At 36.3% G+C, this 26,385-nt stretch overlaps 1 protein-coding gene across 2 annotated transcripts; it reads left to right on the top strand.

Moving 5' to 3' along the window:
- Positions 1 to 1,900: 1,900 nt before the first annotated feature.
- spn-F (C2H2-type zinc binding domain-containing protein spindle-F) lies at positions 1,901 to 25,204 on the top strand. 2 transcript variants are annotated; one of them, XM_081749259.1, is made up of 5 exons: positions 1,901 to 2,017; positions 8,922 to 9,532; positions 13,015 to 13,112; positions 15,158 to 15,353; positions 24,238 to 25,204. In XM_081749259.1, the coding sequence occupies exons 2-5, from the start codon at positions 8,944 to 8,946 to the stop codon at positions 24,645 to 24,647; spliced, it is 1,293 nt and encodes a 430-aa protein (XP_081605385.1). In that variant the 5' UTR covers positions 1,901 to 2,017; positions 8,922 to 8,943; the 3' UTR covers positions 24,648 to 25,204. The 2 variants fall into 2 exon arrangements, with proteins under 2 accessions (XP_081605385.1, XP_081605384.1); XM_081749258.1 differs by lacking the exon at positions 1,901 to 2,017 and adding an exon at positions 2,030 to 2,208.
- The last annotated feature ends 1,181 nt before the right edge of the window (positions 25,205 to 26,385 follow it).

Raw genomic sequence — 26,385 nt, 5'->3', positions numbered from 1 at the left:
AATGGTAAGCTTAAATATCAAATCTTCCCCTTCCTCTTTGCTGACAAAGAGGAAGGGGACTTTGCAAATATACTACAGACCTTGAAACAACACACATCTTTGGTTTTGTTTTATTGCAAGATTCGTTTAAAACTCCCCCAAACGGTATTTTTATGCGAGCAGCTAGCACAAACAAATATAGCCTCATGTACGAGAAAGAAGAAAAGGGAAGTGAGACAGAAGAGCGTCATCCAAACTTATAAAACAGAATACTCTAAGAGGTGATTTTAAATATTTTCCATAATAAAGGAACTATGTACAAAGACGGAAAAACCACTATGGTTGGGACAACATTAGCTAAACTCAGAAGCCGAGATAATTTTTCCAGAGGAGGTAAATCCCAGGCACCCCCCCCCCCCCTCTACAAATCGATCAGTGGAAATAGGTCTTTAATTTCAAATCTTGTTGGCTGTACTTTAAGTTATCACTCCGTAGGTCTTATTAAATATCGATTTGCGTCAACGCAATGCGAAATTTGTTGTTTAATTTGCGATAGTCGGCTGCATTCTTTCTGTTGCGATTCCATTCGCAAATTTTCCTACCAGCGTTACAGGATGAGTCCGTTTAATAGTTTGTAATTGCCAAGAACGACCTATTCCGTATTATGTGCTATGACTATTGTTAAACACTACGCAGATTTGGAGTCGCGTTAATGCAAGCTGCTATGGAATGTAGCCATAAGTGTACAAATTTTACAAAAGAAAGAAGAAGAAGGTGAAAAAAGGATAAAGACTAACACAGCAGTGAACAAGTCAACAGAGCTGCCAACCATGCCATAATTATAGTATGCTAGTATGCTATAATTTCAAGGTCTATTTTCATTATTGTACACAAAAGTACAATAATGCAGGAAATGTGACTGTCTTTTTTCCTCTTAAACATTGGTCGAATATGGAAAATTGGTCGAATATGGATTTCACGTAAAATATAGACCTATAAATATGATACTGGTATCACTTTCCTTTTCGAAGTTAAACCATATACCTTCTCTGAGTGGATTTTATTTCCCTGTTTGCTAAAGGGACAACTTTGTTGCACTTCAGAAGCAAATAACTGGGGCGATTTTGTTTTCAGACCGCTATTTCCAAATGAGAGTACCATATGTTTATTCCTACTTGCTTTTTCCCCCGCAATAAAATTCGGAACGGAAAGGATAACCAGGCCAGCAACCAGAAGGGGGCTAGGGGGTCTGGCCCCCTAAACTTTTCATGGCCCCTCCAAACATCAATACAAAATGCTTTATTAATGCGAAAAACACAATTTAGGTATTTTAAAGATAATTTTTAATGACTTCCCTCCCCACCTAAACCTCTGTTGCTGGTTTCGGGCCTGAGAACGACACAATGAGACTATTGCATTTAATTGTATTTCAATTTTTAAATCACTTTTTTTTTTATGCATTATAGACTGATAAAAATATGAATGAAGTAGACACGTCAAATATAGACCTAAATAGAAACAATAATAATATGATGGAGTTCTAAGAAACTTGGAGGGTGTTATATTTTTGTAGCACATGTAGAGAGAGCTATTCATTTTTTGTTTTAAATGCTAATCTTACACAATGTTTTCTTTCTCCAAAGTAAAGTATGTGCGTGTTTTAACTGGAGTTTAACATTCCTTTCATATTCTTACAAAAAAATAGTTATGCGACATTCATTTTGGACATGAGTGTACTTCGTTCAGACTTCAGATACTGTATCAATACGTACAAGAAATCCTTCATCCTACTGTAGCAAGAAAAGAACTAACAGTGCTCGGGAATAAGTAGCTTTTCACTGATAAAAAAAATAATAAAATAAATATAAGGTGATACTCCTTTTAAATAACACCGATAATGGTGATGAAAAGACAAGACACTGATAAATAGAGAGGAAGAGATATAATTACTGTCACCTCGGAATGTTGGAGCTTACCAAAATATTCCGCAAAATACTTTCACACAATAATATCTACCTAATTGGTTGGCAGCTCTGCAGTAAGTATTCTGGTGGAAGTAGTCCCTTACAGCTGATTTGGTAGGCTATAGGAGGAAAATATTTTTCTAAAGAGAAAGTGATGTAATACTATTACAATATGTACGAATTGTAATTTTCTGTGTTTATGTTTATTCTGCGATATGATATAGAATATATGACTTTATTTCTATATAACAAATATATTGAAAAAGTAAGTATTTGTCGTGTTATGATTTTTTTTTTCTCTTTGTTTATGATCGAATTTACATGTTCAAATTTAACAGGCCATTACTAAGATTAATATAATGGAAAACAAGCAAACAAACAAACAAACACACGTAGTTTATTTATAAGAAGTGTTTAATCATTAGAAAGTTTACACAAAATTCGGTCCTTGTTTACTTTTGGCACGTCACATTTTGGAGGATTTATAGTTAAAGTTCAATACTTTGTGTGAAAAGACATATATTATAAAGCGTGCAGATGTAGTTTTGGCACACCACTAGAAATAATTTTTGCAATATTGTAATTCTTTCACTGACTTACTTCTTATTGTCTCCTAAAAGATTGTCCTTGTGCTGGATGACAAAATATCTTACTTGGCATAGATAAAATTCAAGGATTCCACAGAGGTAATTGTTGAAAAGGATTGAGTATAGCCCGCTCCCCCCAGTGATTTTTAACGAATCATAATGATTCTAACGATTCATATTAGTTCATAATGAATCGAAATCGCATGTTATAAAGATTTAAGATGTAAATCTTGTGGTAAAGAGGTTTTAGTATAAGTAGTAGTAGTAGTAGCTATACTAGTAGTAGTAGTAGTAGTAGTAGTAGTAGGAACGGGTTAGAAGCCCCGCAAGGGTTGGTTGGGTTCTGCTCTCGATATAAGTAGTAGTAGTAGTAGTAGTAGCAGCAGTAGTAGTAGTGACTCTTCCAGTTCCGGTGACAAAGAACTGAGGGGAGCGAGCTATACACAAGCCGTTGAAAAATTACAATTCTTTTTCGATTTGCGTATAAATATGTTTTCCGGATGTACCACATTAGAACTACAGTGCAAAAGCACAAATCAATCTGTCACTAAAAAGTACGAATGCTGTCTAATCGAATCAGCGTAGAGCGAAGCTGGTGGACCCGCGTGGCAGCCCGGGGATACGTTTGGAGTCAGTAGGCGCATCAGCAACGGGGGGGGGGGGGAGGTTCTAGAACACAGGTTCCCCCATGTAGGTTAGTAGGTAGGTTGGTTCCTTTCTGTACCAAAGTATAATATTTAAAAAAACACATTGTGTTGCCGAGCGTGCGTGAGGGAGTTATGGCGGGTTAGAACCCCGCAAGGCCGTTATTTTCTGTCTTTATTACAACTAGACGGGAAAGTGCCCTTTCTTCTACCTTGCCGCGATGATGGATATGCGCGTAAGCGAGAACAGTGAAAAAGAAGTGGATTTTGGCAAATATGTGAGTTTCAATAGCACATGTCATGGCTGTACACTAGTAATGTTCCACTTGTAAAGTACAACTTCTGTACACTGTGCTGAAATACACCGCCGGCGGAAAATAACATCTAATAGAGTCATCATTCATATGCACTCACTTATTTTATCCACCGTTAAGCACTTGTAATGATTTTACACTATTAACTCTACAGTTTTAAACCTGAAATACAGCTATATTACTTTGTATAAAATTTTATCACCTGCAGAAATATGTTCCTTATTAATATATCTTTTCATACAAAGTATTCATTTTTCTTCAGCATAGCGAGCCCTTTCCAACGGTACCGCTCACATGTCCGTATCATACACCTGAACGGGAAAAATCGGGAAAAACCGGATATTTTTCTGAAAAATCACCTGCGCCCGTCGGGCCCAGCCCCAGTTTCATGTAGGGATCTCAAAAAAATTCGAGAAATACCCAAAGGTACACACAATCCGTATGCAAAACTTCAATCTGATATCTTGAAAACTAAAGGCGTGATTTTTTAAAAAAGAAATTTGCCTTAAGGAAAAATAAAATTCACGCCCCTCCGCCCGTACTTGGCGCCGCCAATTTGAACATCCGGTTCCAAAATGCATCTAGGGTGTTCTTTGGTCCATTCTTGACTTGACCAATAAAAAATAGCTTAAATACCTGTTATAGAACCTAAGTTAAGTGGTCAAAGACGATACTACGCCATGGTATAAAAATATACCATAAATCCATATACCATAAAAGGGTTAAACGAAAGTCTTCTTACCTCGGCAGTACATAAGGATGTTAAGCTTAAACATACGGAACGAAGCCAAATTGTATTCCTGAATGCCTGTTGTTTTATAAAGAAGCCAAGATTGCTTAAATGTTTTGATTGAAATTGGCAAAATTTATCGACTGTCTATGTAGCTTCCAGCATTAGCTTGGATTGGACTTTCAGTTTTAACTTTATTGAATGATATCTAGATACTAAATTTGTAATTTAATTCTTCAGTTTTAGCGTACTGATTATGATACGTTGACCATAAAATTTTATATGCCAAGCAATAACGGGATTTTTCCGTTATTGCTTTGTATTTAAAGTAATAACAGGATTTTCCCAATGGCCAAGGGGAGAATTTCCCGTTTATGTATAATTTTGTATAATGATTTCATTTGTGCAACTGTTTATCTTTTTGTCCTTCTGAAATGGCTCCTGACAATTATATTAACAAGTATGTAAAAGTCAGTACAACGTGTTTTTCTCAGGAGTCCGTGAGTGAGTCGGCAGACTCATCGCATTTGTGGCCAATTAGTCCCAATTTCGAGTCCAAATGGAGAAAAATTTCTCTTCGGATGTAAGCCGAGAAGCGGTTTTGATTACGCTTTTACCATGGCGAAAAACTTACTTCTGTCCATATGTAATATAAACACATAGAGCAAATTATTTAAACCCAAAAACCGGGTTTAAGCAAACAAACAAACAAACAAAAAAAAAAAAAAAAAAAAAAAAAAAAAAGCACGGATGTTTTGGTTTTTCAATAGAAACCACAGTTTTTGCCAACCCTGCTTGTAACACTTGCACATGGTTTGCACACTCCAAAATTGAAATGTGTATTCAATGCGTTATTCCACCGTTCCATTTATTCTCACCTTCATCGTCGTCTCTTTTAGACTACAGTGCATAACTGTGAGTCGTAAAACTCTACAAGATTTCATTTCATATTTTTTTCTGCTCCTTTTGTTTTCATGAGCTTCCAGATTATGATGTTCTTTCCATTTCTTTTAGTTACGACGTACTTCGGACACCTATAAATGAGTTTTTTCAATAATCTGGAATGTGCTGCTGCGTTCAAGACCAGCAGAACTACAGGCAGTTTTAGCATTCATCGTCTCAGTATCTTTTGTGTTTGATGACCTTCGACAGATGAACTAGTTAGTCTTTCATCAGGCACTGAAGTATTGTCAGAATGTGTGTAAGAGGGTTCTTTACGTATTTTTTTCTTGAAGTGTGGAATTTTCTTATCCCTTTATCCTTTAGTAGGGTGTGGCACTAGCTCTAAACAGCATAAGCTCTAAAAGTTCTTCTGAGGCTACTATCGCGTCTATGCCAAGAATACCGTAGAAGCAGTACGAATGGGTAGTGAATACTGCCGCGTTTTATCGAATATTTAGGTTTGTAGCAGGGCTATGCACAGAGATGAATGAGTTATAACCCACAATACCTTATTGAAATTTTACGGTTTCTTTCGGAAGCAACGTAATTGAAATTTATGAGAAACCTTAAAAATATATTTTAAAAAGTACATGTAATTAATACACGAACACTTTATTCAAAGTTTGAGAAGGGAGTACATAGAAGTACGAACCATTGAATTAGCTTGGAAACAATCTCTGAGTTTTATTTTATTTATTTATTTTTTTTAGATTCCGTGTTTTACGTCTTTATCCAACGTCCTGGTTATGAAGGATGGAACCTAGTACAGTATTAACATGAATTTCAAACCAGGACATCAAATTAAATGCGGTGCAGTTTGGAGTGTGCAAACCATGTGCAAGATTAACTCTCACAGTATAGGCAGTTTTCCATCACATTATCTTACCTTCAAGAGAGTTGGATTTTAGGACAATGCCACCGGCCAAAGCAGCTATTTTGGGAGAAGAGTAAATTTAGGAGTGTAACCTGTACCAAAGAGGAGGGGTATATGTGCTTTGTAGCATAGCAAAGTAGACCAAAATTGAATTCTAGTGGCGAACACTAGCATTACTTATAAGCTTAACAATTGATGTAACTGCTTCAAGGATTCGTAGAGCAATGCTATTTGTTCGAAATTAATCTGCGACGTTTCCACATACTGAAATATTGATTCCCTATAGTGGCTGAAGGAGGCCCTGCAGGGTATGTCATTATACAGGATTTTCGCTGTATTTTGACCTGAGGAATAGTGCTATGTTGTTGGTTTGGGTACAAAACCTCGCGGACCAAAACGTCGCCTGGCCAAAACCTCGCCGCCCAAAACCTCGCGGGACAAAATCTCGCCTGGCCAAAACCTCGCCACCCAAAACGTCGCAGGGCCAAAATCTCGCGGGGCCAAAACCTCGCGCCCCAAAATATCGCCATACCCAAAAACTCGCCTGACCAAAACCTCGTTGTAATGATCTTGCGACACAGAATCTCGCCTGGTCTAAATTAAGCGAGACGTAGTGTCGCCTGGGAAGAAATGTCGTCACGATAAAACTTCTTCATGACGATTTCTTCAATGTAGAATGTTCTATATATTACGATATGTATATATTTAGTAATAACACATAATTACATTAAAATAATGACAAGAAAAATTCTAATGCATGCTTTGGAAATCTAATCTATCTATCTATCTATCTATATATATATATATATATATATATAAATTAAATGACTATGTTTGTTACATTATACCTCTTGAGCCATACTACCGATCTCAATCAAATTTTCAACATAGATGAGGTTCGAGCCTAGGATGTCTTTTATAATTTCACTTTGTCGGCACAATAAAAGGGAGGGGAAGTGGGATATATATATACAGAGGTTTTGGTCCGGCGAGATTTTGTCCCGCGAGGTTTTGGTCCGGCGAGATGTTGTCCCGCGAGGTTTTGGGCGGCGAGGTTTTGGCCACGCGAGGTTTTGGTCCGGCGAGATTTTGGCCCGCGAGGTATTGGGCGGCGATGTTTCGGCCGCGAGGTTTTGTCCGTATCCCTCTGTTGTTTGTGGGCGCCATTTTTAGAACACCAATATACATATATGATCTATTGGTAGCTTTTATATATTAAATTGTAGGTCTTGTCTTGTATAACCTTGTTGTTGACAAAGAAAGTAAATACAACTCAATCAATTAACCCAGAAGTCTCGGATTCGGTAATGTGTTCCCTCAGGAAAGAGTGCTGAAAATTTTAATACCGTTTTTTCTTCGTTTCTTTTCTATTGTTAACCAGAGTGAAAGAAATTACACATTTTATGTTTCCGGCCCAGCATCTCATTTCTATAACCTTATCTATGACAAGGATAAAATATAACTTTACTTGAAGAATTTGTCATATTATCCTCCTTTGTGCGGTTGTTCGTACAAGGAATAAATCATACACTCGCAATTTGAGGTTTATAGCGACCGATTCAGTGGATTAGGAACAGAAGTATCCTCACCTGAATCCGCCACTGGAAGTGGCAAAAAAAAAAAAAAAAAAAAAAAAAAAAAAGTTATTGAAGGTAATATCCTTTAAAAAATCAGACTGAAAAATTGTCACTATCGTTTCTGAAGAAATAGGTTCTTAAACATGTTCCATATGGATATACACAGTACAGCAGTAAAGCAGTTACATGAGAAAGTGAAACGGAAAGAAAGGTCCCTGTTTTTTAATGGTGAACTTGACAACAGCGAAAAAAAAAATCGCGACTTGAAATAGGTTCCGGATTTCAGCGCTAGATGTCCCATTCAGCAGCTTGGAATTTCTCAAACCTCAAAGAAGTCTTAACACCAGTGAGTGACACAGTTCCACAGTCTCATTTACTAGTGACGTGAACATATTTGTAATTAGTAAATAACCACGACCTTCTGCGTTATTTGAGCGGCATGCAGAACAAAGACCCTACGTATTTTTGCTACATTATTCTTCAGCCGTGTTAATGCAACCATTCTGTACATGCAACGTTTCCTTGCAGTAGTGGCTTTTTTACAAAATAGCAACCGTGTAAGGTATTCTTGCCATATTACCAGTGTAAGTGTGTCTGTCTCTTGCAGTGCGTCTTTCGTTGCAGTTACACGGGAGCAATCTAAGTTACCATCGTGAGTTGTTTGTCACGTGTCATCGACAAACCTTATAGTCTAGGAACGAAATAAGACACTATAGCAGGGATGCAAATAACCAGTCGCCCGGAGCGAGTGGTTCATCGATGCGGGCGAGTATTTAATATCATATCGAAGGTAAGTAAATGATTTCTATTGTAGAACGTGGGCTAGTAGCTTTATTCTTGGGTGAGTAAAATTTTGTTGCTTATTTGCATCCCTGCACTATAGATATATGGAAGCTCATTTCGTATTGGTTTACTTCATAACCCTTATTATGGACACTAGATATTTACAGTAGTCATTTAATGGTACAGTCACCCTGGATAATTTTTTCTTTCTTTTTACGTACAGAAAGAACATAAACCTCCAAACAGTGAAAATACACACCAATTTGATAATAGATTTTTCTACAAGCCAAATCCAGCACAGTTTTGAAATGTTGAAGATTTCATTTATTTTTGTTCCTTCTCAAAAGTCTACTAGAAGGCAGGGCCCGCGTATATAACATTCAAAACTCTTGAGAAAGATATCAGCGAATACTGGAACAGTTTGCATTAATTTCTAATTTACTGAATGCAAGGTGATATATTTTTTTATATATATATATATTTTAGTTTTGTTTATTAACTTTAAAAAGAATATATGTTATTTTCAGAGTTCGTTGTGGTTTAGGAGAAATGGATGACGAAAAGAAAGTTGGTGTTCTGAATCAACCTCGAGATATTGAGGAAGCGATTGGCGCTCATTTTGCCCTGCAGGTGGCGTTGCAAACGATGAAAGAAAGATGTCAAAGACTCCAGTATCAACTGCAGTTGGTAGAAGAAGAGAATCATAGACTACGACGACAGAAATCTTTCGGTGACAAGTGCCTAAGTGTTAGTGAGAACCTAAGTGGTGGAAGTGGTTCCAACGAACAAAGTGAGGTGGAAAAACTGAGAGAACAAGTAGAGGAATTAACTCGTCAAAAGACGCAACTGTCAGAGCAAATCAAAATGGTGGCATCCGAGAATAGACAATTATGGCACCGTCTTTCACGACTAACACAGGTTAATCAATCCCTTGGAAGTCACTTAACAAAAATATCTGACACGCTAAGTCGACATCCAATGGGTAGTTCATCTGGGAGCTTTTCTCAATCACAACTTGGTGCTATTGAAAGAAATGACTCAGTGATTCACATAGGTAGCAACAACAGTTCTCCAAGGAAAGTGATTGAAAAAGACTCGGATTCTGTGTTGAAAAGTGTAATGAACTCTTCAGTAAAAGGTAAGTCATATATGTATATAATAATCGAAGGCTTATTTCGTAAGCGTTGATATTTTATAAATAATCGTACTGTTTCAACGGATAACCTCCGTCATTATCAACCTTGTAGAACAGGGTGTCTATCGGTCATGAAAGTCAGGAAAAAGTCACGAAATTTATCTTTTGAGTCACGATTTTTTAAAAATCTGTACAAATATAAGTACAGACTGGAAAATTTTGTTGTCTAAAACGTCAAAATTCACCACCAAGAATGTCTCTGGTCGGCTTTTGATGCTACCAAATTGTAAGCAAACCACGCTTCTATCGCATGCATGAAAATTCGGTCTAATTCGCACCCAAATTTGCTCTTGAGAATGTTACAAAATTTTATGGTTTGGTAACGAAAAGGTCACGAAATTTCATTTTGGAATCTTAGTAGACACTCTGTAGAAGATGCTTCCCTGCAAAATTTATTCGTTGCTACGTGTTTTCAACATGCTCCAGGTATTTAAAGGGATGCATCAGATTAGTCTCTTCCAAATCTTTCAGTGTAACGTCCCATGATTATGCCCGTGAAGCTAAGGGAGACTGCTTAAGGCAAGTGAATAATGATGGAAGAATTGGTGGTATGAGAAACGGGGGTATCACATGAAAATCAACGGACACGATGTTGTCTACCACAATCTTGCTTGGCCGGAGATCGAATCAGAGACTCCACGCACCAGAGGTAAGAGCTCTACCACTGAGCCACCGTTCCTCCCGTAGTCGCTTCTAGATGGACACTACAGTTGAACTAGTTTGATATCAGAGTAATCACTTTTCACTTCAAAAATGCACTTTAGTCATTCCCGCATACCAAGTATCGTTAAAATTGGGTAAGTTTTACGAGAGTTCTTGTGGAACAGACGGCCAGGACACTCAATTGCCAATGGAATCTAATGGTAGAAGTTTCGCTTTAAAGAAATGTGTTCCACTCGTATTAAATTAAAGCCTGTGACAAACATCTTGGCATTGCAGCTAAACGAATAGAACTCAAGCTCTGACGCGACGTTGCCGAGTGTAAGGGGTGTGACTATGGCTAAGCAGATGAACTATAGCGCGATCAGGTGGCAGAGGATGGACGTGGATGTGTACAAAATAAACGTGGCAATACCGTTGGCCTCTCATTTGCTAGCAGCATTTAAAGGGAACTTGGAGCGCCGCCTTCAAATGCCAAGATGTTTGTCACGCTGTTTAGGACCAAACAACCAATGTTAATTTTGGATGAGGGCAGCTCGACAAGAATTGAGATATAGCACTTGACATGATGTCGAACCAGGTTCTCCCTAGCAGCAGAAATGAACACTCGAGCATTCATTCAGCCACTGTGCCTCTTCCCCTGCTTCTCTTCAGAGGCTACAAGTTGAAGCGTTTGTCTATGGGTGACATTTGGCACCTGAAGTGAAGTGAAGTAAATTTAAAGTAAAATATTTCAAATTGTAAATAACATGGTAAATAGTTGCATCTGTTATATTTATGTATAGTCTTGTTGAAAAAAAAAACTGGTTTTCCACGTCAGTGTAGACTCTCAACTGTATTTTGGGTTAAAATAAAAGGTCTATAATACCTAAACATGATTCACGCTTGTTTGATTTAGATCCGCGTATGGATAAAATTACAAGGGTTTCTGTAATGAGGTGGGTGGCTAGATTTTTTTTTTTTTTTTTTTTTGAGACTGTACAAGTGTTATACCTAAGTTAGTGTGTGCGTAGGTGATTACCAATAGTTAAAAAGTGACCGTTAAGAGTAGAATTTTGTTTCAACGGGACAAAGTTGGATAACATGTAAAAATCTTGGTGAAGTCTGTTTTATTCAGTTCGTATCGGGCACTTGTCGGCAACAATGCCTTGTACGAACCAGGCAAAGTAATCATACCGGGCAGATTTGCGAAATCATACCAGGAAAGTAATCATCCAATTAGGATACTCAGGATACATAAAGAAGACAGTGGTTGTTAATCTTAACAAGAATGTATCTAACTTGAACTTTTTAAAGGAAAAAATCATGTGATTTTCGATTTATAATTATTTAACTTAAGAGAGCTCAAAAATATTTCACTTTTAATTGGACCAAAATGCTAGTCCTAGTTGGAGTTCTATGAGACTCATTCTTTGTATTGAAGATTTGAATATACATTTTCTGACTTTGAACTAAAATAAATGTTTAACTGTGAACATTGGTCTTCCACTTACAAAGTAAAGACAATACTAATCCAGTCAGATGACATAGGAAACCGTGGGATACACTGTTCTTAACGTTGTTTCTTGTTAGTATGTGGAGATGAAAGCATGTAAATTTGATTACAGATTTTTTACGAACGAAACTAATGTTGACTTTCGTAACGGTGAATGTAATCATTGCAATAAAGGATAATCTTCTAGAATATTGTTATGAAAACAAAGAAAGGTAATGCGAGAGATCACAAGCACCCTTCGGTCCTCTCGTTAATGACGATACTTTTTTTGAAATAAATATATGCCTATAAGAATGAAATCTGAAAACCAGTTTTCGAAAATTACGATAAGACAGGAAAATTCGTGGATGAAAAAAGTATGCACACAATAACTAATAGCGGCGTTACCTGTAGACAGATAGAAGTGCGTTGGAGACACACATTAGACTTTCTTAGATTAAAATAAAATAAAATAGTTATATATATATATATATATATGTATATATATATATATATATATATATATATATATATATATATATATATATATATATATATAAGGGAGGATCCAGGGGGGGGGGGGCTATAGGGGCTATAGCCGTATTCGAAATAGGGCCTATTGAAGTTTTGCTTTTTCGCAGTTTTGAACAGCTCTAGCTCTAAAACTATGCGCTTTTCACCATAGATCGATATGAACATTTTCTCTTATTTTTATGTGAGGAATCACCTCTTACAATTTGTCGGTATAATTCATTAATACCCTGTATATATATATATATATATATATATAATATTTGAAGGGTTGATTTAGATAAGGGCTTATGTAACAAATTTGAAATTTTACAGATGTATAATTAGCTTACCTCTGTATCTCGAAATAGTTAAGGTAATTCTGATTCATTCATATGTAACCTATAGCATAGATCAGCAAGTATTTTACAGGAGACGTTTCTTCTTTTAATTTTCGTCTCATCTTTGGCATTATATATATATATATATATATATATATATATATATATATATAGAGAGAGAGAGAGAGAGAGAGAGAGAGAGAGAGAAGGTTTATCCTTGTTGTGTCATATACTTTGATAAGTTTTGTATGGACAAGAGTTCGTGTCCAGCCATGGTTATTTATGCAAGAAAGAAAGCATATTGAAGAAAATAATACGTAAGCTCTTATCCAAATTAACCCTTTATATATATAAAACCGAAATTATTGATATTATTATACAAGTTTATTTTTTAGTTATATTCGTAGTTTAATCTATTTATTTTTTATTTGTTCATACAGGGGCTGGGATCGAAGACGAAACTTTAGAAGAAATATCTCTAAAGCTGATCAACAATATTATGTTAGAGAAATCCGAGTTGGAACAACAATATGCACAGGTAAGCTCCTGGTTAATTGGAGGAAATCCAGGGCGACTTGGAAATGTGAGAATAACGTAACGAAATCTGTAAGTAGAAGTTTCATGCCTTTGCTTGAAAAACATGTTTCTTAGATACTAGATTAAGAGAAAGCCCCCCCCCCCCTTCCCTTCCGTGAAATCAACCTCATGAATTTTAATGTACGGAGATTTTGAAATCTGAATTGTATGTTGGAAGGATGTGTAATCAGTGCTCAGGATCCTCACATATTGAAGAAAACTCAAAGAAACGTGGAATTGTAACTGTATTTGATTTTTTTTTTTTTAAAAAGTTGTTATATGAAAATTATTCGATGAATTACGCAAGATTACAGTGTTTCCCCTAAAAATACTGCTTTGCTCATCTTCATCAGTTTCCTGTGTAGAGGGCAAGGAGTCAGTTCCCGCTTAATTTCCCTATACTTCCTCTTAGTTCGTTTCTCTACTTTCTTAGGATCCTGTGAAAATACGGAAGCCGGTACTCCATATACTCTTGATTCTGTATTCCTTTCTTTTAACGACTGTTTCTTTGACCTCGGAATCAGTCTGGCCTATTCCTGGGTGGAAACTCTGCACCCAGAGAATGCCATAATTAGGATGCTATCTAAATTTCAGGGATCGGTCGTTTCTAGGATCGGTGAAAACAACACTCTTTCCTGGTCTAATTTATACAATACCTTGCATTCAATGCAGAGAGATGATGAGTGCATTAAAAAACACTTTTAAACTCGCTTAGATGGGAATTGTCGCCAATACTCAATATAAACTAGACCCGCATCTACTTATGGCGATGGCCTATAAAGGGAATTGAACCCGACTACAATTGGATTCTTAAAAATCTTCTTCAAATTAAGAAAGATACAAAACAGCTTGGGTACAGCTTGAGTTAGGTCTGTTCCTAGCTGACTCTTATAGAAGTTCTCTTAACTAGTATTTTATCCTTAAAGAAGGACCTAGTTGTGTCTCCAATATAAGACGTAGTATCCATAGTATTAAAATCCACCTAAATTCCTAGCACCGATCCAGGGATATTTCCCTATCTTGAAAACCAGAGCTCACTCATCTTCGACGTTCTGGGACATGTCCGGACTTAAATATCCAATGACATTTCTTAGAAATCTACAGGAAAAATTCCAGAACCCGACTTCTTTTGTGTCTACGTTTTTAAAACGAGCCTGTTCCCTACACTCGAAAATGAAAACCAACTTTTTATATCGGTCTCCTTTATAACAGACGGGGTCTCTTTTATATTCGCGGACAAAGTTTAAAAAAATCGTTTAAAATCATCCGCACTGCAGCACTTAAAAAGTATAAAGAATTTCAGCAAACTAAAAAAGGGAGAAAGCGAATAAGGAACACTGAACAATTGAACAAATTACTTCCTTAGCCTCTCTGCAGATCTCAGAAAAATTCTTAAATGAACGATGAATAAAGCTGCAATCTATAGCTAACGTAAAAGAGAAAATACGTATTAAAAATTAATGTTAGATATTTTCGAATTGATATACAACATAGTACATTCCACATATCAAATACATTTCTTAATAATAGAACATATACACAAATAATACCTTAAAATATTTATCAGATCACTTTTTGAATAACATTTGTACTTATTTTGTAAAACTTATTTATTTAAAAAATAGTTAACAAGGAACCAAGACAACATGATAAGTCATCAATTGCCATTGAGTTCATTTTTCTAGGGTCGAGGGCCTACCTTCTTCCTTGGCGTTATTCAGGTCAGGCAGCAACTCAGACGGGCCAATCCAAAAGATAAAAGTAAATTTCTCTAATAAAGCGCATTATCCATCTTGCGCAAAGGAAGACAGTTAAATAACTTACCACCCCTCGACGTCCTAGGATGGCTGAAAGTCTTTTTCAGACTTATATCAATCGTTCGCTTCCATTGATCATCGACTTCTTTAGTCTGTAGGGGATATTCGTGGGACGTAAAACTGAAAGAATAATTTTGTAAAGAGTATGTGTTGTTTATATAGGTATAAAATATTATTTATTCCATTTCAGATGGTGGAAATTCAGAATACGTCCTCCTTCAGTTACAACACCATAGGATTTGGCTATTTAGACGACGAAACAACATCCTCTGTTGAAGAAGTGAAACAACATTGTGAGAAACTACAAGAAATAAAGCAGACATTATTGGAGCAACAGTCTGTGATGAAAAGTGCCATTGCTAACCTGTCTCTAATTAAAAAGAATGGTGAGTTTTGTCGACAGTTAAACAACTTCGAGTACGTTCGTATGGTTAAATTTAGAATCTAAACTTCAAATCGACAGGCTTTTCGTATTTTGCAGATATATACAGAAGGCTGTTCCGTGTTATGTTTGACCAACGCGATTTCTCTTTTTATCCACCATCCTACACCCCGCGCGCAGAATGAACACGTGTCCTTGGTCAGGCGCGTCTGTCATTGTAGTTATGTGAGTTGGGAGTATTAATGTTTTCTCGTTAGATCGAAAATCCGGCCAAAATTGAGCCGGTTTTGACCGGTTTTGGGAGGTTTATATGCTGTAGCCCTTTACGACGCAAAGTTTAGTGTTTGAATGGTCAGAAAGCAATATGAGAGGCAAAGATTTTGACATAATATAACTTAAGTCAAGAAGGTTGTCACTGGCCATGCAAAGGAATTCTCTACCCAAAGATAGATGATGAATTGTCTAAATGTATCTTTGGGAACTGTCAACCGCACTTTGCGCTAACGTCTCAATTTTTGAAAGATATTCATCACCTTACAGAACCCTATTGACGGGACTGCAGATGTAATGCTCAGAGGCTGTACGAGCAGCTGTATGAGATCAATTTGCAGTACTACCGGGAAGAGATCCTGAGGTCAATGTACCAGAAATGTACAGAAACGAGATCAACATGATCTGTAGCCAATATGACAAACATCTCCGGATCGTCCCTCGCATTCTACCAGGATATGAAGGAGGCTACTGGAATATAGGCCATATTTTTCAGTGAGATATCTGTTAAGTTTCCAGACGCAAGTCCAATGAATTTTTGGGGATTTGAACTGCGTGAAAAAGGATTTTGGCAAGAGGTGTGTATGACAACTGTTGAGTGGACTCATAAAAGCTCTGAAAAAGGAATGGAATAAGATCCCCCACGTAGTTCTCCACGGAACCTTCAGCAATGAAAACTACGTTACCGGACAGTCATTCGGAATCAGGCGTCAAGCACTGGCGCCATGAATTTTCGTCACTATTTGGTATGTACAATTTGGTCACATGTATGCGGAACGGCCTCTATATTTCAGATAATTGTACGGTGAAGTATTTTAGAGGAAACTGTATTCGAATGGTAGAAGCTGTCTTCGATTATGGGGACATGACAAGGGTGGCGGCACTAGTAATTAACGCAATGTGGACAGTAACTGATACTGGTTTTCAATACTTAGTGTGCAGTATGATGTGGGATCCGTAGTTAATATATAATATTATTTGTTGAAAGTTGCGGCATTAATTTGTACGCCACTAATCTCAAAACTGTTACTTTCCTCTTTTCTGCGTTCCTGTAACTTATGTATGTGTTCTTCTATAAGCTTATATTGACTTCAGCTCGGTAGCTCCCATCATATATTTAATAGGATCTTGCTAGTGGACCTTATAAGATTATAATGTTATTAGGATCACGCTAGTGGGACTTACAAGATGTGAAACGTAATTAGGATTACGTTAGTGGACTTCGTAAGAGTATAATCTTAGTACGTCCGTCCGTGACTCCACACGATAACTCTTGAATGAAAGTGAATTTTGAGACAGGTAGAACAGTTATGTCGGCCGAGTTCTTAATGGACTCAATCCGTTAACATATTTACGGGTAACTGGGACTTTAATGATGGTTATCCATATCTCATATATGACATTCTGACCGCTTCAACTACCAGCATAAATCCTGCATTCATAAATGTAAGTTTCGCGTGATCATCTTTACTGTCTTTACCAGAGTTTATTAAAAAGATACATATATTGGAAACATTCTGAGGAAAAAATCACTATTTCGAAATCAGCAAATACATTTACTCTGTATTTTTATTCTTTTAATCCAACTTGGGCATTATCTATAGCACATTTTACCCAGACTGTTTACAGCTTATTTTCCATTTCCATTATTGAGAAACCCTTAAAAAAAAAATGTAATTTACCTGGTTAACATGACGTAGGACCATCGTTAACCTGCAAAACAGCCTTCGTACATCATGAAATGGAGGGATATGTTATGAATGGTTTCGAGAAGATTTTTTTCCATTCCTTATGCAGTACAGCACTCGGTTCCCTCAGCGAGGATGGAGAAGAACATCTTCTCTGGGGTCTACACTCCAGAACTGATCACAGGTGTTAATATAGTTGGGGTTTGGACATTTGGCGCGACAGTGAGGAACTACACGTTTCGCAGAACTTTCAAATTGTACTTTTAATTTTTATTTCCCGGTGTTCACAAAACCACGTCTTGGGAGACCCAGCAATGTGCATCACCATTTTCGAAAATAGCGTCATTGGATCATAGGATGTACTGGTCCCTAAAAATCTCCATATAATTATTAGCAGTAATTTTTCTGTGAGCATAATCACACGACTCTCGGAATACCACAAAATTGCTGCCCAAGGCATCATACACGATAGAGTTGATACAGTTCTGAATATAAGCTTCTTTGGCCACCTCTTTCGGCCTGTTGTTGGCAGTAAGATACAAGAAGACTCATCGGAGCATGTTACGGGTTTCTAATCACCAGCGACCCACTCGATACTATTTTCCTTGCGCTCAAGTGTTGTTGGAGTGAAAATTGCAACTCAGCCGCGGATATTGATATGGTAGTATGCTTTCGGTGGGTTAATGAGAAATCTTGTAAGAAAGTACAGTGTCCGTAAAGGAAACGAGGGTGGCTGTCGGTGGCTTTTTATACTTTGAATAAACACCATATTGTAATACTTAGTATGTGATGGTTAATTGTGACTACAGTTTGCATCTAGTTAATGAATAATTAAAGTAAATTACATAATGTGCCATAAAATATATATCTTACATACGTGCATTCATTTTACAGGGTCCGGCAAAAAAGACCGTATTTGGAGAGAGCATTGTGGGAGTTGTGGTGGGGATACGTTGGCGGAGGGTGGTATCGATCGATTGTGTCATTTTCAGTAGTAGCAATGGCGTAGCGCGGTGAGTATCGCGCGTTTGTTGTGGAGAAGTATATTCGTAATGGTGAGTCTGTGATTACTGCTCAGTGGGCATTTCGAATTCGGTTCAGACTTGGCCTCCGTGATTCTGTTCCGGATAGATTTTTTTTTTTTTTTTAAGTTTAGTTTGGGTATCAGTCTTTAGATCAACAGGTTCTGCCTTGAGAAAAAAATGCGTGGCTGATCTTCGACCAACCGTAACAACGCCGGAAAATGTGGCGCATGTGAGAGGTCTATCCAGCAGTCTTCAAAGCGTTCAGCGCTTAAACAAGTCGGCCAGGCGATTTTTTTTCTCAATGCAGAACCTGTTGCTCTCAAGTTTGATACCCAAACTTGAATAGTTTCTCTGTCCGGAATAGTTTCTCTGTCGGCCAAGTCCGAACCGAATGCAAAATGCACGCTGAGTAGTAATCACCATTACAAATATACTCCTCCACAACGAACGCACGAGGCTCACCGCGCCACGCCATTGCGACTACTGAAAGTGGCACGTATACCGTTATCGATCGATAACCTCTCCACCGCCATATCCCCACAACTCACCCAACGCCCATTCCAAATACGGGAAGTCTTTCTGTCGGACTCGAATTTCTATAGTAGTAACAGCAGATGTTCAGGTTATGCAACTCCTGTCTGACTGTGATTGTCGCAGGGGTTGTTAAATGTGCTGCTGGAGATTCGAAGTCACTATTGCCGCATTCGCTTCTTTGTGACAATCCTCAAGGAACTCAACGCTCTCTCCCACTGAGATTTCTCTCTCGTCCAGTATCAGTTCTCGCTGATATTTTGCAGTTTGTTCTGTAGGTAGTCAACATCTTGGACACTTTCTCGTGATGACACACCTAACGCAGTGACCACCTTAGAGAACTTGCGCCGATAATTTTTGAAATCCAGAGATGTCCTACATTTTGCATCATAATAAAAAACGACTCAGACAGGTTTCTCATCATTATAATTTTTGAGTTATGCAAGACTTCATTTTATAAGTACTTGGCTACCTCACTATTTATAGAATTAAGTATGAGATACCTGATCCTGGTATCGATGTTGCGCTTTGTCGTGCCAATGTGATATTGGTTGCAACTGTAGATATTGTAAAGGATATTGGAGTAAAATTTAAGAGTTCATGTCTATTGTATTTTACCATCAGCGCACTACCAGATTAGAATGGAGTCTTTAGATATTAAAATTGAATCGACGGTAATGGTTTTTACAGAATCAGATATTCTCGTGTGAGTAATATACATTAAGAAGTCGTAAAAGATATATCTTTGACTTCTTTCTGCCAGTGTTATGACATTTGGTTTATCTTGTTTGATTTATCTGTGTACGCGGCAAAGTTGCGAACAAATTTTGCTTATTTACAAGTGACATCAGCCGCATTGCAGGGTTGACAGACGTATTAGTTTTACTTGAAATTTCTTTCATATGCAGTCTTTCATGAAAATCAGGATATCCTGAATTAAATCAAATTTAATGGATTCAGTCGTGTACATAATTTAAGATGTTGTGCGTTGAATATGTAAAACTATAGGATAAAATACTAAAGTATATATAGACGGCTGCAAACTTAATTTTCGCATGTGAAAACAGAACTTGAAAATTATCAAATACTATATAATAATAATAATAATAATAATAATAATAATAATAATAATAATAATAATAATAATATAAACTGATACACAAAAATATACAGCAGTGGCGGAGACAGAAAAACATCATGGAGCTAATAAACTGCCATATCAGAGAAGCCCAAACAAACACACACACAGCCGGTTTACATATACATATATATACACAGTATGTCCGTAAAGTTGCGCAACCCGAATTCGCAAATTTGTGCATAAAAACTCAGGTTATCAGTTATATGCAAATTCTCATTGCTTATCATTAATTAACCTAAAATACACCTGTTGCAGTAATTTTACCACAACAGTGTTGGCAGTGGCCGCATTTCTGTAAAAATAAATAAATAAAAAAATCAATTTTACGGACTTTTATTTTTTTTACATGGCAACACTGCATCAATCTTGTCACATTTTCGCACCAATAGATAAACGTTGATGCATACTGCACATATACACAGGGATTCACCCGGAGGAAATCAGTTTTCTGCAACTGAATATTGATTTTGTCTTCTTGTAAGATAGATAATGCTTTTGCAGGATACTTTTAATACTGATACTATGTGTATAATTGGGAAATGTACAGTATATTTGTGGCAAATTTCACAGGAATAGAATTATAAATTCGAAAATTAGAGTGAGTAAAACAAAATGTTGCTAAATGGACAAGAAAGTTTTATTTTTGTTTTATTATTCTTAATTACTGCTCTTTTGACATGAAATTTGCCACATACATGTCTTTGCCAATTATACACGTTCTAACATTGTAAGAAATAGTGGGCGAATTCGTTATCAAATTATATTCCCACAACAACATATTTATAGACATGCAACACTAATTTTGGACATGAGTGTACATAGAACACACACTCACATTTGTTTCAAGTCTCAGGTCTTGATCGCTCTTTGTTCAAAAGATATACGCATTCAAACTTTGGGGTGCACAACTTTATGGACACACTGTACGTGTGAACCGTATAGTTCCACTAACCACCGGTTGAAACATTTCCTGCATGACCGGACAGACTTTCATGTACTCTTGCGATACCACATTAAGTATTTTATTTCAGTACAGGTGAGTCGAATTACAGGGGAAACAAATAATAAACAAGTCTCTTCTTTTTAGTTTTGTTTATAGTCCTACGGGTTTTATACGGGTTTGAAACACTGATTAAATTATTTAACAGATAAAAAAATACTTAGCTCACTCCCGCTATAATCCATGAAAAGTTACGGCTAGCCAAATTTAGCACATTCAGCGTGGTGATGCATAGTCATTATGTCTCAGGTGTCATTATTTGTAACTTTCTAATCTGAGTTCGCTACTTCCAAATTCACGTAGTTCCCCAATTTTCTTATGATACAAAAAAAAAAAAAAAAAAATCTATAAAGTTTTCCGACCACAATTATACCTTGGCAAAGGAAGGTAATGATAATGAACAAAAGATGGAGTGAAGAAAGAGGAAACGGGAGAACACGAGAAAACTCATGCAATAGTAGTTGTGCGCCACAAAATTCACTTAGCGCAAGCTGGGATCAAACCAGGGAGAGACTCCACGCATCAGAGAGGAGCGCTCTGCCACTAAACTGCCGCGACCCTTCATTATGTTTCGTTTTTTTTTTTTTTTTTTTTTTTTATCTTACACTCGCTGACGGTGGATTTAGTGCTTATGCTGATAAGAAACAGGCTCCCCTCCCCCCCAAAAAAGAAATCAGTCATAACCAATTTGTTAAAATCTTATCTATATATATAAAAGAGAACGTACAAATCCTTTGTCCGCTCATCACGCTAATACGGCTGAACCAATTTCTTTTATTTTTGGGGGGTTATTAGGATTTGGACCCTAGATGGTTTTTATCATATCACTTTAATTTTCAATTACCAGTGTCTTGAGATAATTGACCATTCAGGTGTCCATTACGTACAAATCCTTTGTTAGTTCATCATAGGTATAAAAATAAACGTATTTATATGCAACCCGCATGACCGTGTCACTCGGCGGGTTAACATACATGACAGGCGTTATAATGGTTTTTATCATATCACTTGAAAGCGAAAAAGTAAAAATTATCTAAGTAACAAAGTTTATTGCGTTCGGGGGTGACCGCAGCGAAGCGGGGCGGGTTAACATAAATGACAGGCGATATAATGTTAACATTTACTGCAATCTTCTATGGTTTTTATCATATCACTTGAAAGCGAAAAAGTAAAAATTATCTAAGTAACAAAGTTTATTGCGTTCCGGGGTGACCGCAGCGAAGCGGGGTGAACGCTGCTAGTATAGGATTAAAGTAAGTTTTATTTTTAACATGACTACAATACTTGTGATAATATCAAGGAAAATAAATAGATTCGTACTACATATTAGCAGAACCAATTTTTGATACTACTATATTAAGACGGGGTAGGCTTAAGCGCGTCAGCGCCTTCCCTACGCCACTGGTCTACAGTGTAGATTTGCGTATATACTTTGAATAATATGGTTGAATAAAATAAACCATTTTTTTTAAAGAGTTCTCACACCTCTGTCTACCGCACAGGGAGCTGTTCTCTTGTCTTATTAAATGCAATATAAGTCTTTTTTCCTTTTATTCTCTGCAAAGTTTTAATATTTTATATGCAGTCCTCCATAGTCCTAATATCAGAATGCATTACTTTCAGGGTTGGCAAAAACCATGGTTTTTATTAAAAAAAAAGTTTTTTTTTTTTTTTGTTTAAACCGCGTTTTTTTGGTTTAAATAATTTGCTCTATGTATGGACAGAAATCAGTTTGTTTTGCTCTGGTGTTATAATGTAACAACCGGGTTATGCTGGAAGGGGTCACATAAGCTTAAAGCGGAATCCAAACCGATTCTCGTCTTACATCGGAGAGAAATTGTCCTATATTTGAACTCGAAACCAGGACTAATTGAGCACAAATGCGAGACCTCTGCCGACTCACTCAGGAAGGACTTCTGATAAAAAATACGTTGTACTGATCTTTACATACTTGTTAATATAATTGTCAAGAGTCGCTTCAAAAGGACAAAAAGATAAACAGTCGCACAAGTGAAACCATTATACAGAATTACATATGGGCAATTTCAAAATACTGCAGAGTACAGAAGAACTAATTTAGTCCAAGTTAGTTAAGGACTGTTATTAATCCAAGTTAAAGAAACATAACGACTTAATTTGCGTATCAGTAAGCAAAGTGAATAAAGATACGAATTATTTGAGTCTACTTTGGCTCAGACTCATTTATACATAAATAGATACCAAAGATACTTCTCATTTTACTAAATGCCTCTCATGGGGTTTGTATGAACACACATACAAAAGTACGGCGTTTCGATGTATTTTATCAATAGTAAACATAATTGAAACGAAACAATATTTAGAATTTTTCTTTGATTGCAATTACATAACAATAATAACAAACTAAAAAATCGCAAAACAAACATTCAAAAACTTACAAAAAAAAAAAAAAAAAGCTGCTTTTGTAGTATAATCTCTTTGAGTAATGAATGGGGAATTTAGGTCTGAATATAATACGAATAATATACGGGAGTGAAACGTGATAACCCACAAATGTGTGTTTATCAAGATTTTACAAACACTTACATTTTTACGAACATTTTTCGTTTTTTGGTTTAAACTATTTTTTTTTTTTTTTTTTTTTTGTTGGAAAAAACAGCTGGTTTAAACCAGCCAACCCTGATTACTTTGTGTGGTGATTTTTTCATTTCCATTTTCCACTTCACATCACAACAGGGCTGCGGTGGCTCAGTGGTACAACGCTCACCTCTGATGCACGGGGTCCTTGGTTTGATCTCAGCTCGCGCCAGGTAATCTTTGTGGTGGACAAACACCGTGTGCGTTGGTTTTCTCGGGGTTCTTCCGTTTCTTCCCACCTCCTTCATTCCACCATTTCTTTCATTTCTCATCATCACCGTCTTTTTTGGTCTAGCAGGCATAACTGTGGGACGTAAAACTTAAATATTTCATTTCATTTTTTTTTTTTTTATTTTTTTTTTATCAAATCACAACAATCATTCTAACAATATTATAACGCAACAAACTAAGAAAATGACTGTGTGTGCTGACACTTATTGCTCGTATGTTCTGGCCACCCTGTAAAGCAATACAGAAAAGCACTCGTACCTCCCCTCCCGACAATTTTCAATTAATAACAGCGTATAAACATACAGCAGCGACTCCACAAAACGCACGAACTTGTCACATAGGTAATGACTGCAGATTACACTAATGAACATTTTCTTCTTTCGTAGGAACCGAGTGTTTAAAATGTAAACAACTAGAAAAACGTATATCTGATGGAGAACTGAAGGAGTTAGAAACTCTAAAGCAATGGGGATCAGCCGACAATTCTTATAGCAATACCATAGACAACATTAACGTCCTGGAACAGCTGAAAGGTGTAGCTGAGCCACCGTCTCACTCGCACGACACCGAGTATCTTGAATTGACCAATGGAACATCTTCGGTGAGACTGGACGACTCCTCGATGAAAGCAAGGCAGCCGGAACCAGTAGTGCTACCAGACGAGGACAGAATATGCCCTCTGTGTGCTAAAGTGTTCCTTCGAAGTACAAACTTTGAATTATTTGAGAATCACGTTTATTCTCATTTGGAAGGAGATTCGGATACAAGTATAGATCCGTTTGAGTTTGTTCCATGATGATTTGAACTTTTTTTTTTAACACCGGAAACCAATTTTAGATCAGTGTTTGTTCATTTACTATCATCGTTTGTGCGTGACTTTGCCTTGGCTTTTAACTTTCGCAAGTATTAACAATATTTTATAGCTAATAGATAATTTGTGACGTCATGTAAAAGAACCTTTTATTATTATTGTTACTAATGTAGCTGATCAAATGCATGATTTTTCTTTGATAATTTTTTTTTCTTTTCTGCTCTCATTTTAAATAGAGAATACAGCTACATACTGTTAAATGAAAATGTTTTTGGTTTCTGTTTATACATGCGTAAAACATTATATCTGAATAGAAGAAAGGTCACAAATATTAATTTTTAGAGTTTTTGTCAGCTCAGCAATTAAGTACATTTTAAAAGCTTAAAAAAATAAAAATAAAAAAATAAAAGAAAAAGCTGGGTCATGTTCATTTTACATGTGAATTATTGTTTTAGCGAAGATAGCAAGATTTAAAAAATAAATTTATTTTTACAATCTTGCATTTTGTTTCAATTAAGAGTTTTTTTTTTTTTTTTTTTTTTTTCAAACTCGGGAAATTTAATGGAAATATGACTATTGAAGTAATACATTGTATTACAATATATTAATCCCAGTATCTCGAATTTCATAAACGTAAAAAGAGAACGAGTCAAAGTAGTACTACATAGATACACAAAGTAATGTGTTGATTTTTTTTTTTTTTTTTTTTTCAATTTCCTATTGAACGGGTCAGTACTTTAAATAAGACATAATTTGTTTGCTATTTTGAGACTACTTTCCCTACAGATTGAAGGAGTCTTGTTATTTATCTTGTATAAGAAATAAAGCACGCACAATTGAAACCCAACATCACAAATAATAGTTGAATTGTGATGTTTATTATGCAGTCTGATATGTATATTTATACAATGGATGCAATTTTTATCCATGAAATGAAGATATAGGCAGCACTATTTATTGTGAATTCTGGCAATGTTATTGTGTAATTTAAAAAGTTTGTTTTCATAAGCTGTTAGTTATTTAAAAATAAATAAATGTATATTTTTTTATTTAATAATTCTCTTTCATTTCTAGCCCATACACCATACATTTTTTTAAACCTTTCCAGTATCTAATTTCGAATGTTTTTAAATGTAACAATTATAAATGTATGGTATTTAGACAGTTCCAAATGACTCAAACTGCAAAATAAGTTTGTAAAACCGAAAGTTTTTAGTTCTTCGAGTTTATGTATACGAATTGATGTGGAAAATTAAGATGATGATCTTTCTGTGAAAAACGTTGACATTGGTTTTGATACTGCCTTTGAGAAATGTTAACCAATATTGAATTTAGATATTTTGGATTTTTGCCAAAATTGTAGAAAATGTCCACAGATTTTTGTTCTTAAACTTGTGGAGAAATCATCTTTAAATTATAAATTGACTCGAGAGCTTAATGGTTCTGGAAGGTCCGAGGCATGGTGGAAAGACTACAAGGTGGATGCAATGCAGTGCTACATTCCTGTCGCTCTGGCGCATGACGTCATCTTGGTCGCAGACGTGGCCAGCGAAAGTCAGATGAACATTTAACAAGCGCTTGCTCGGCTGGTATCTTACACGCAAACTTCTCTTCTATTTATAGTTATCTTCATCGAAGTAAAAATTTTAGTACAAACAATAATTATATAAACGTAATGTAATCAATGCTTAAGCTAAGTGAATTTAAAGGAAGATATTTACAA

The sequence above is a fragment of the Thermobia domestica genome, chromosome 2 (genome assembly GCF_964235325.1).
Source record: "Thermobia domestica chromosome 2, izTheDome1.hap1.1, whole genome shotgun sequence".
In the NCBI taxonomy this organism is placed as follows: domain Eukaryota; kingdom Metazoa; phylum Arthropoda; class Insecta; order Zygentoma; family Lepismatidae; genus Thermobia; species Thermobia domestica.
This window is presented reverse-complemented; position numbering and strand designations above follow the sequence as displayed.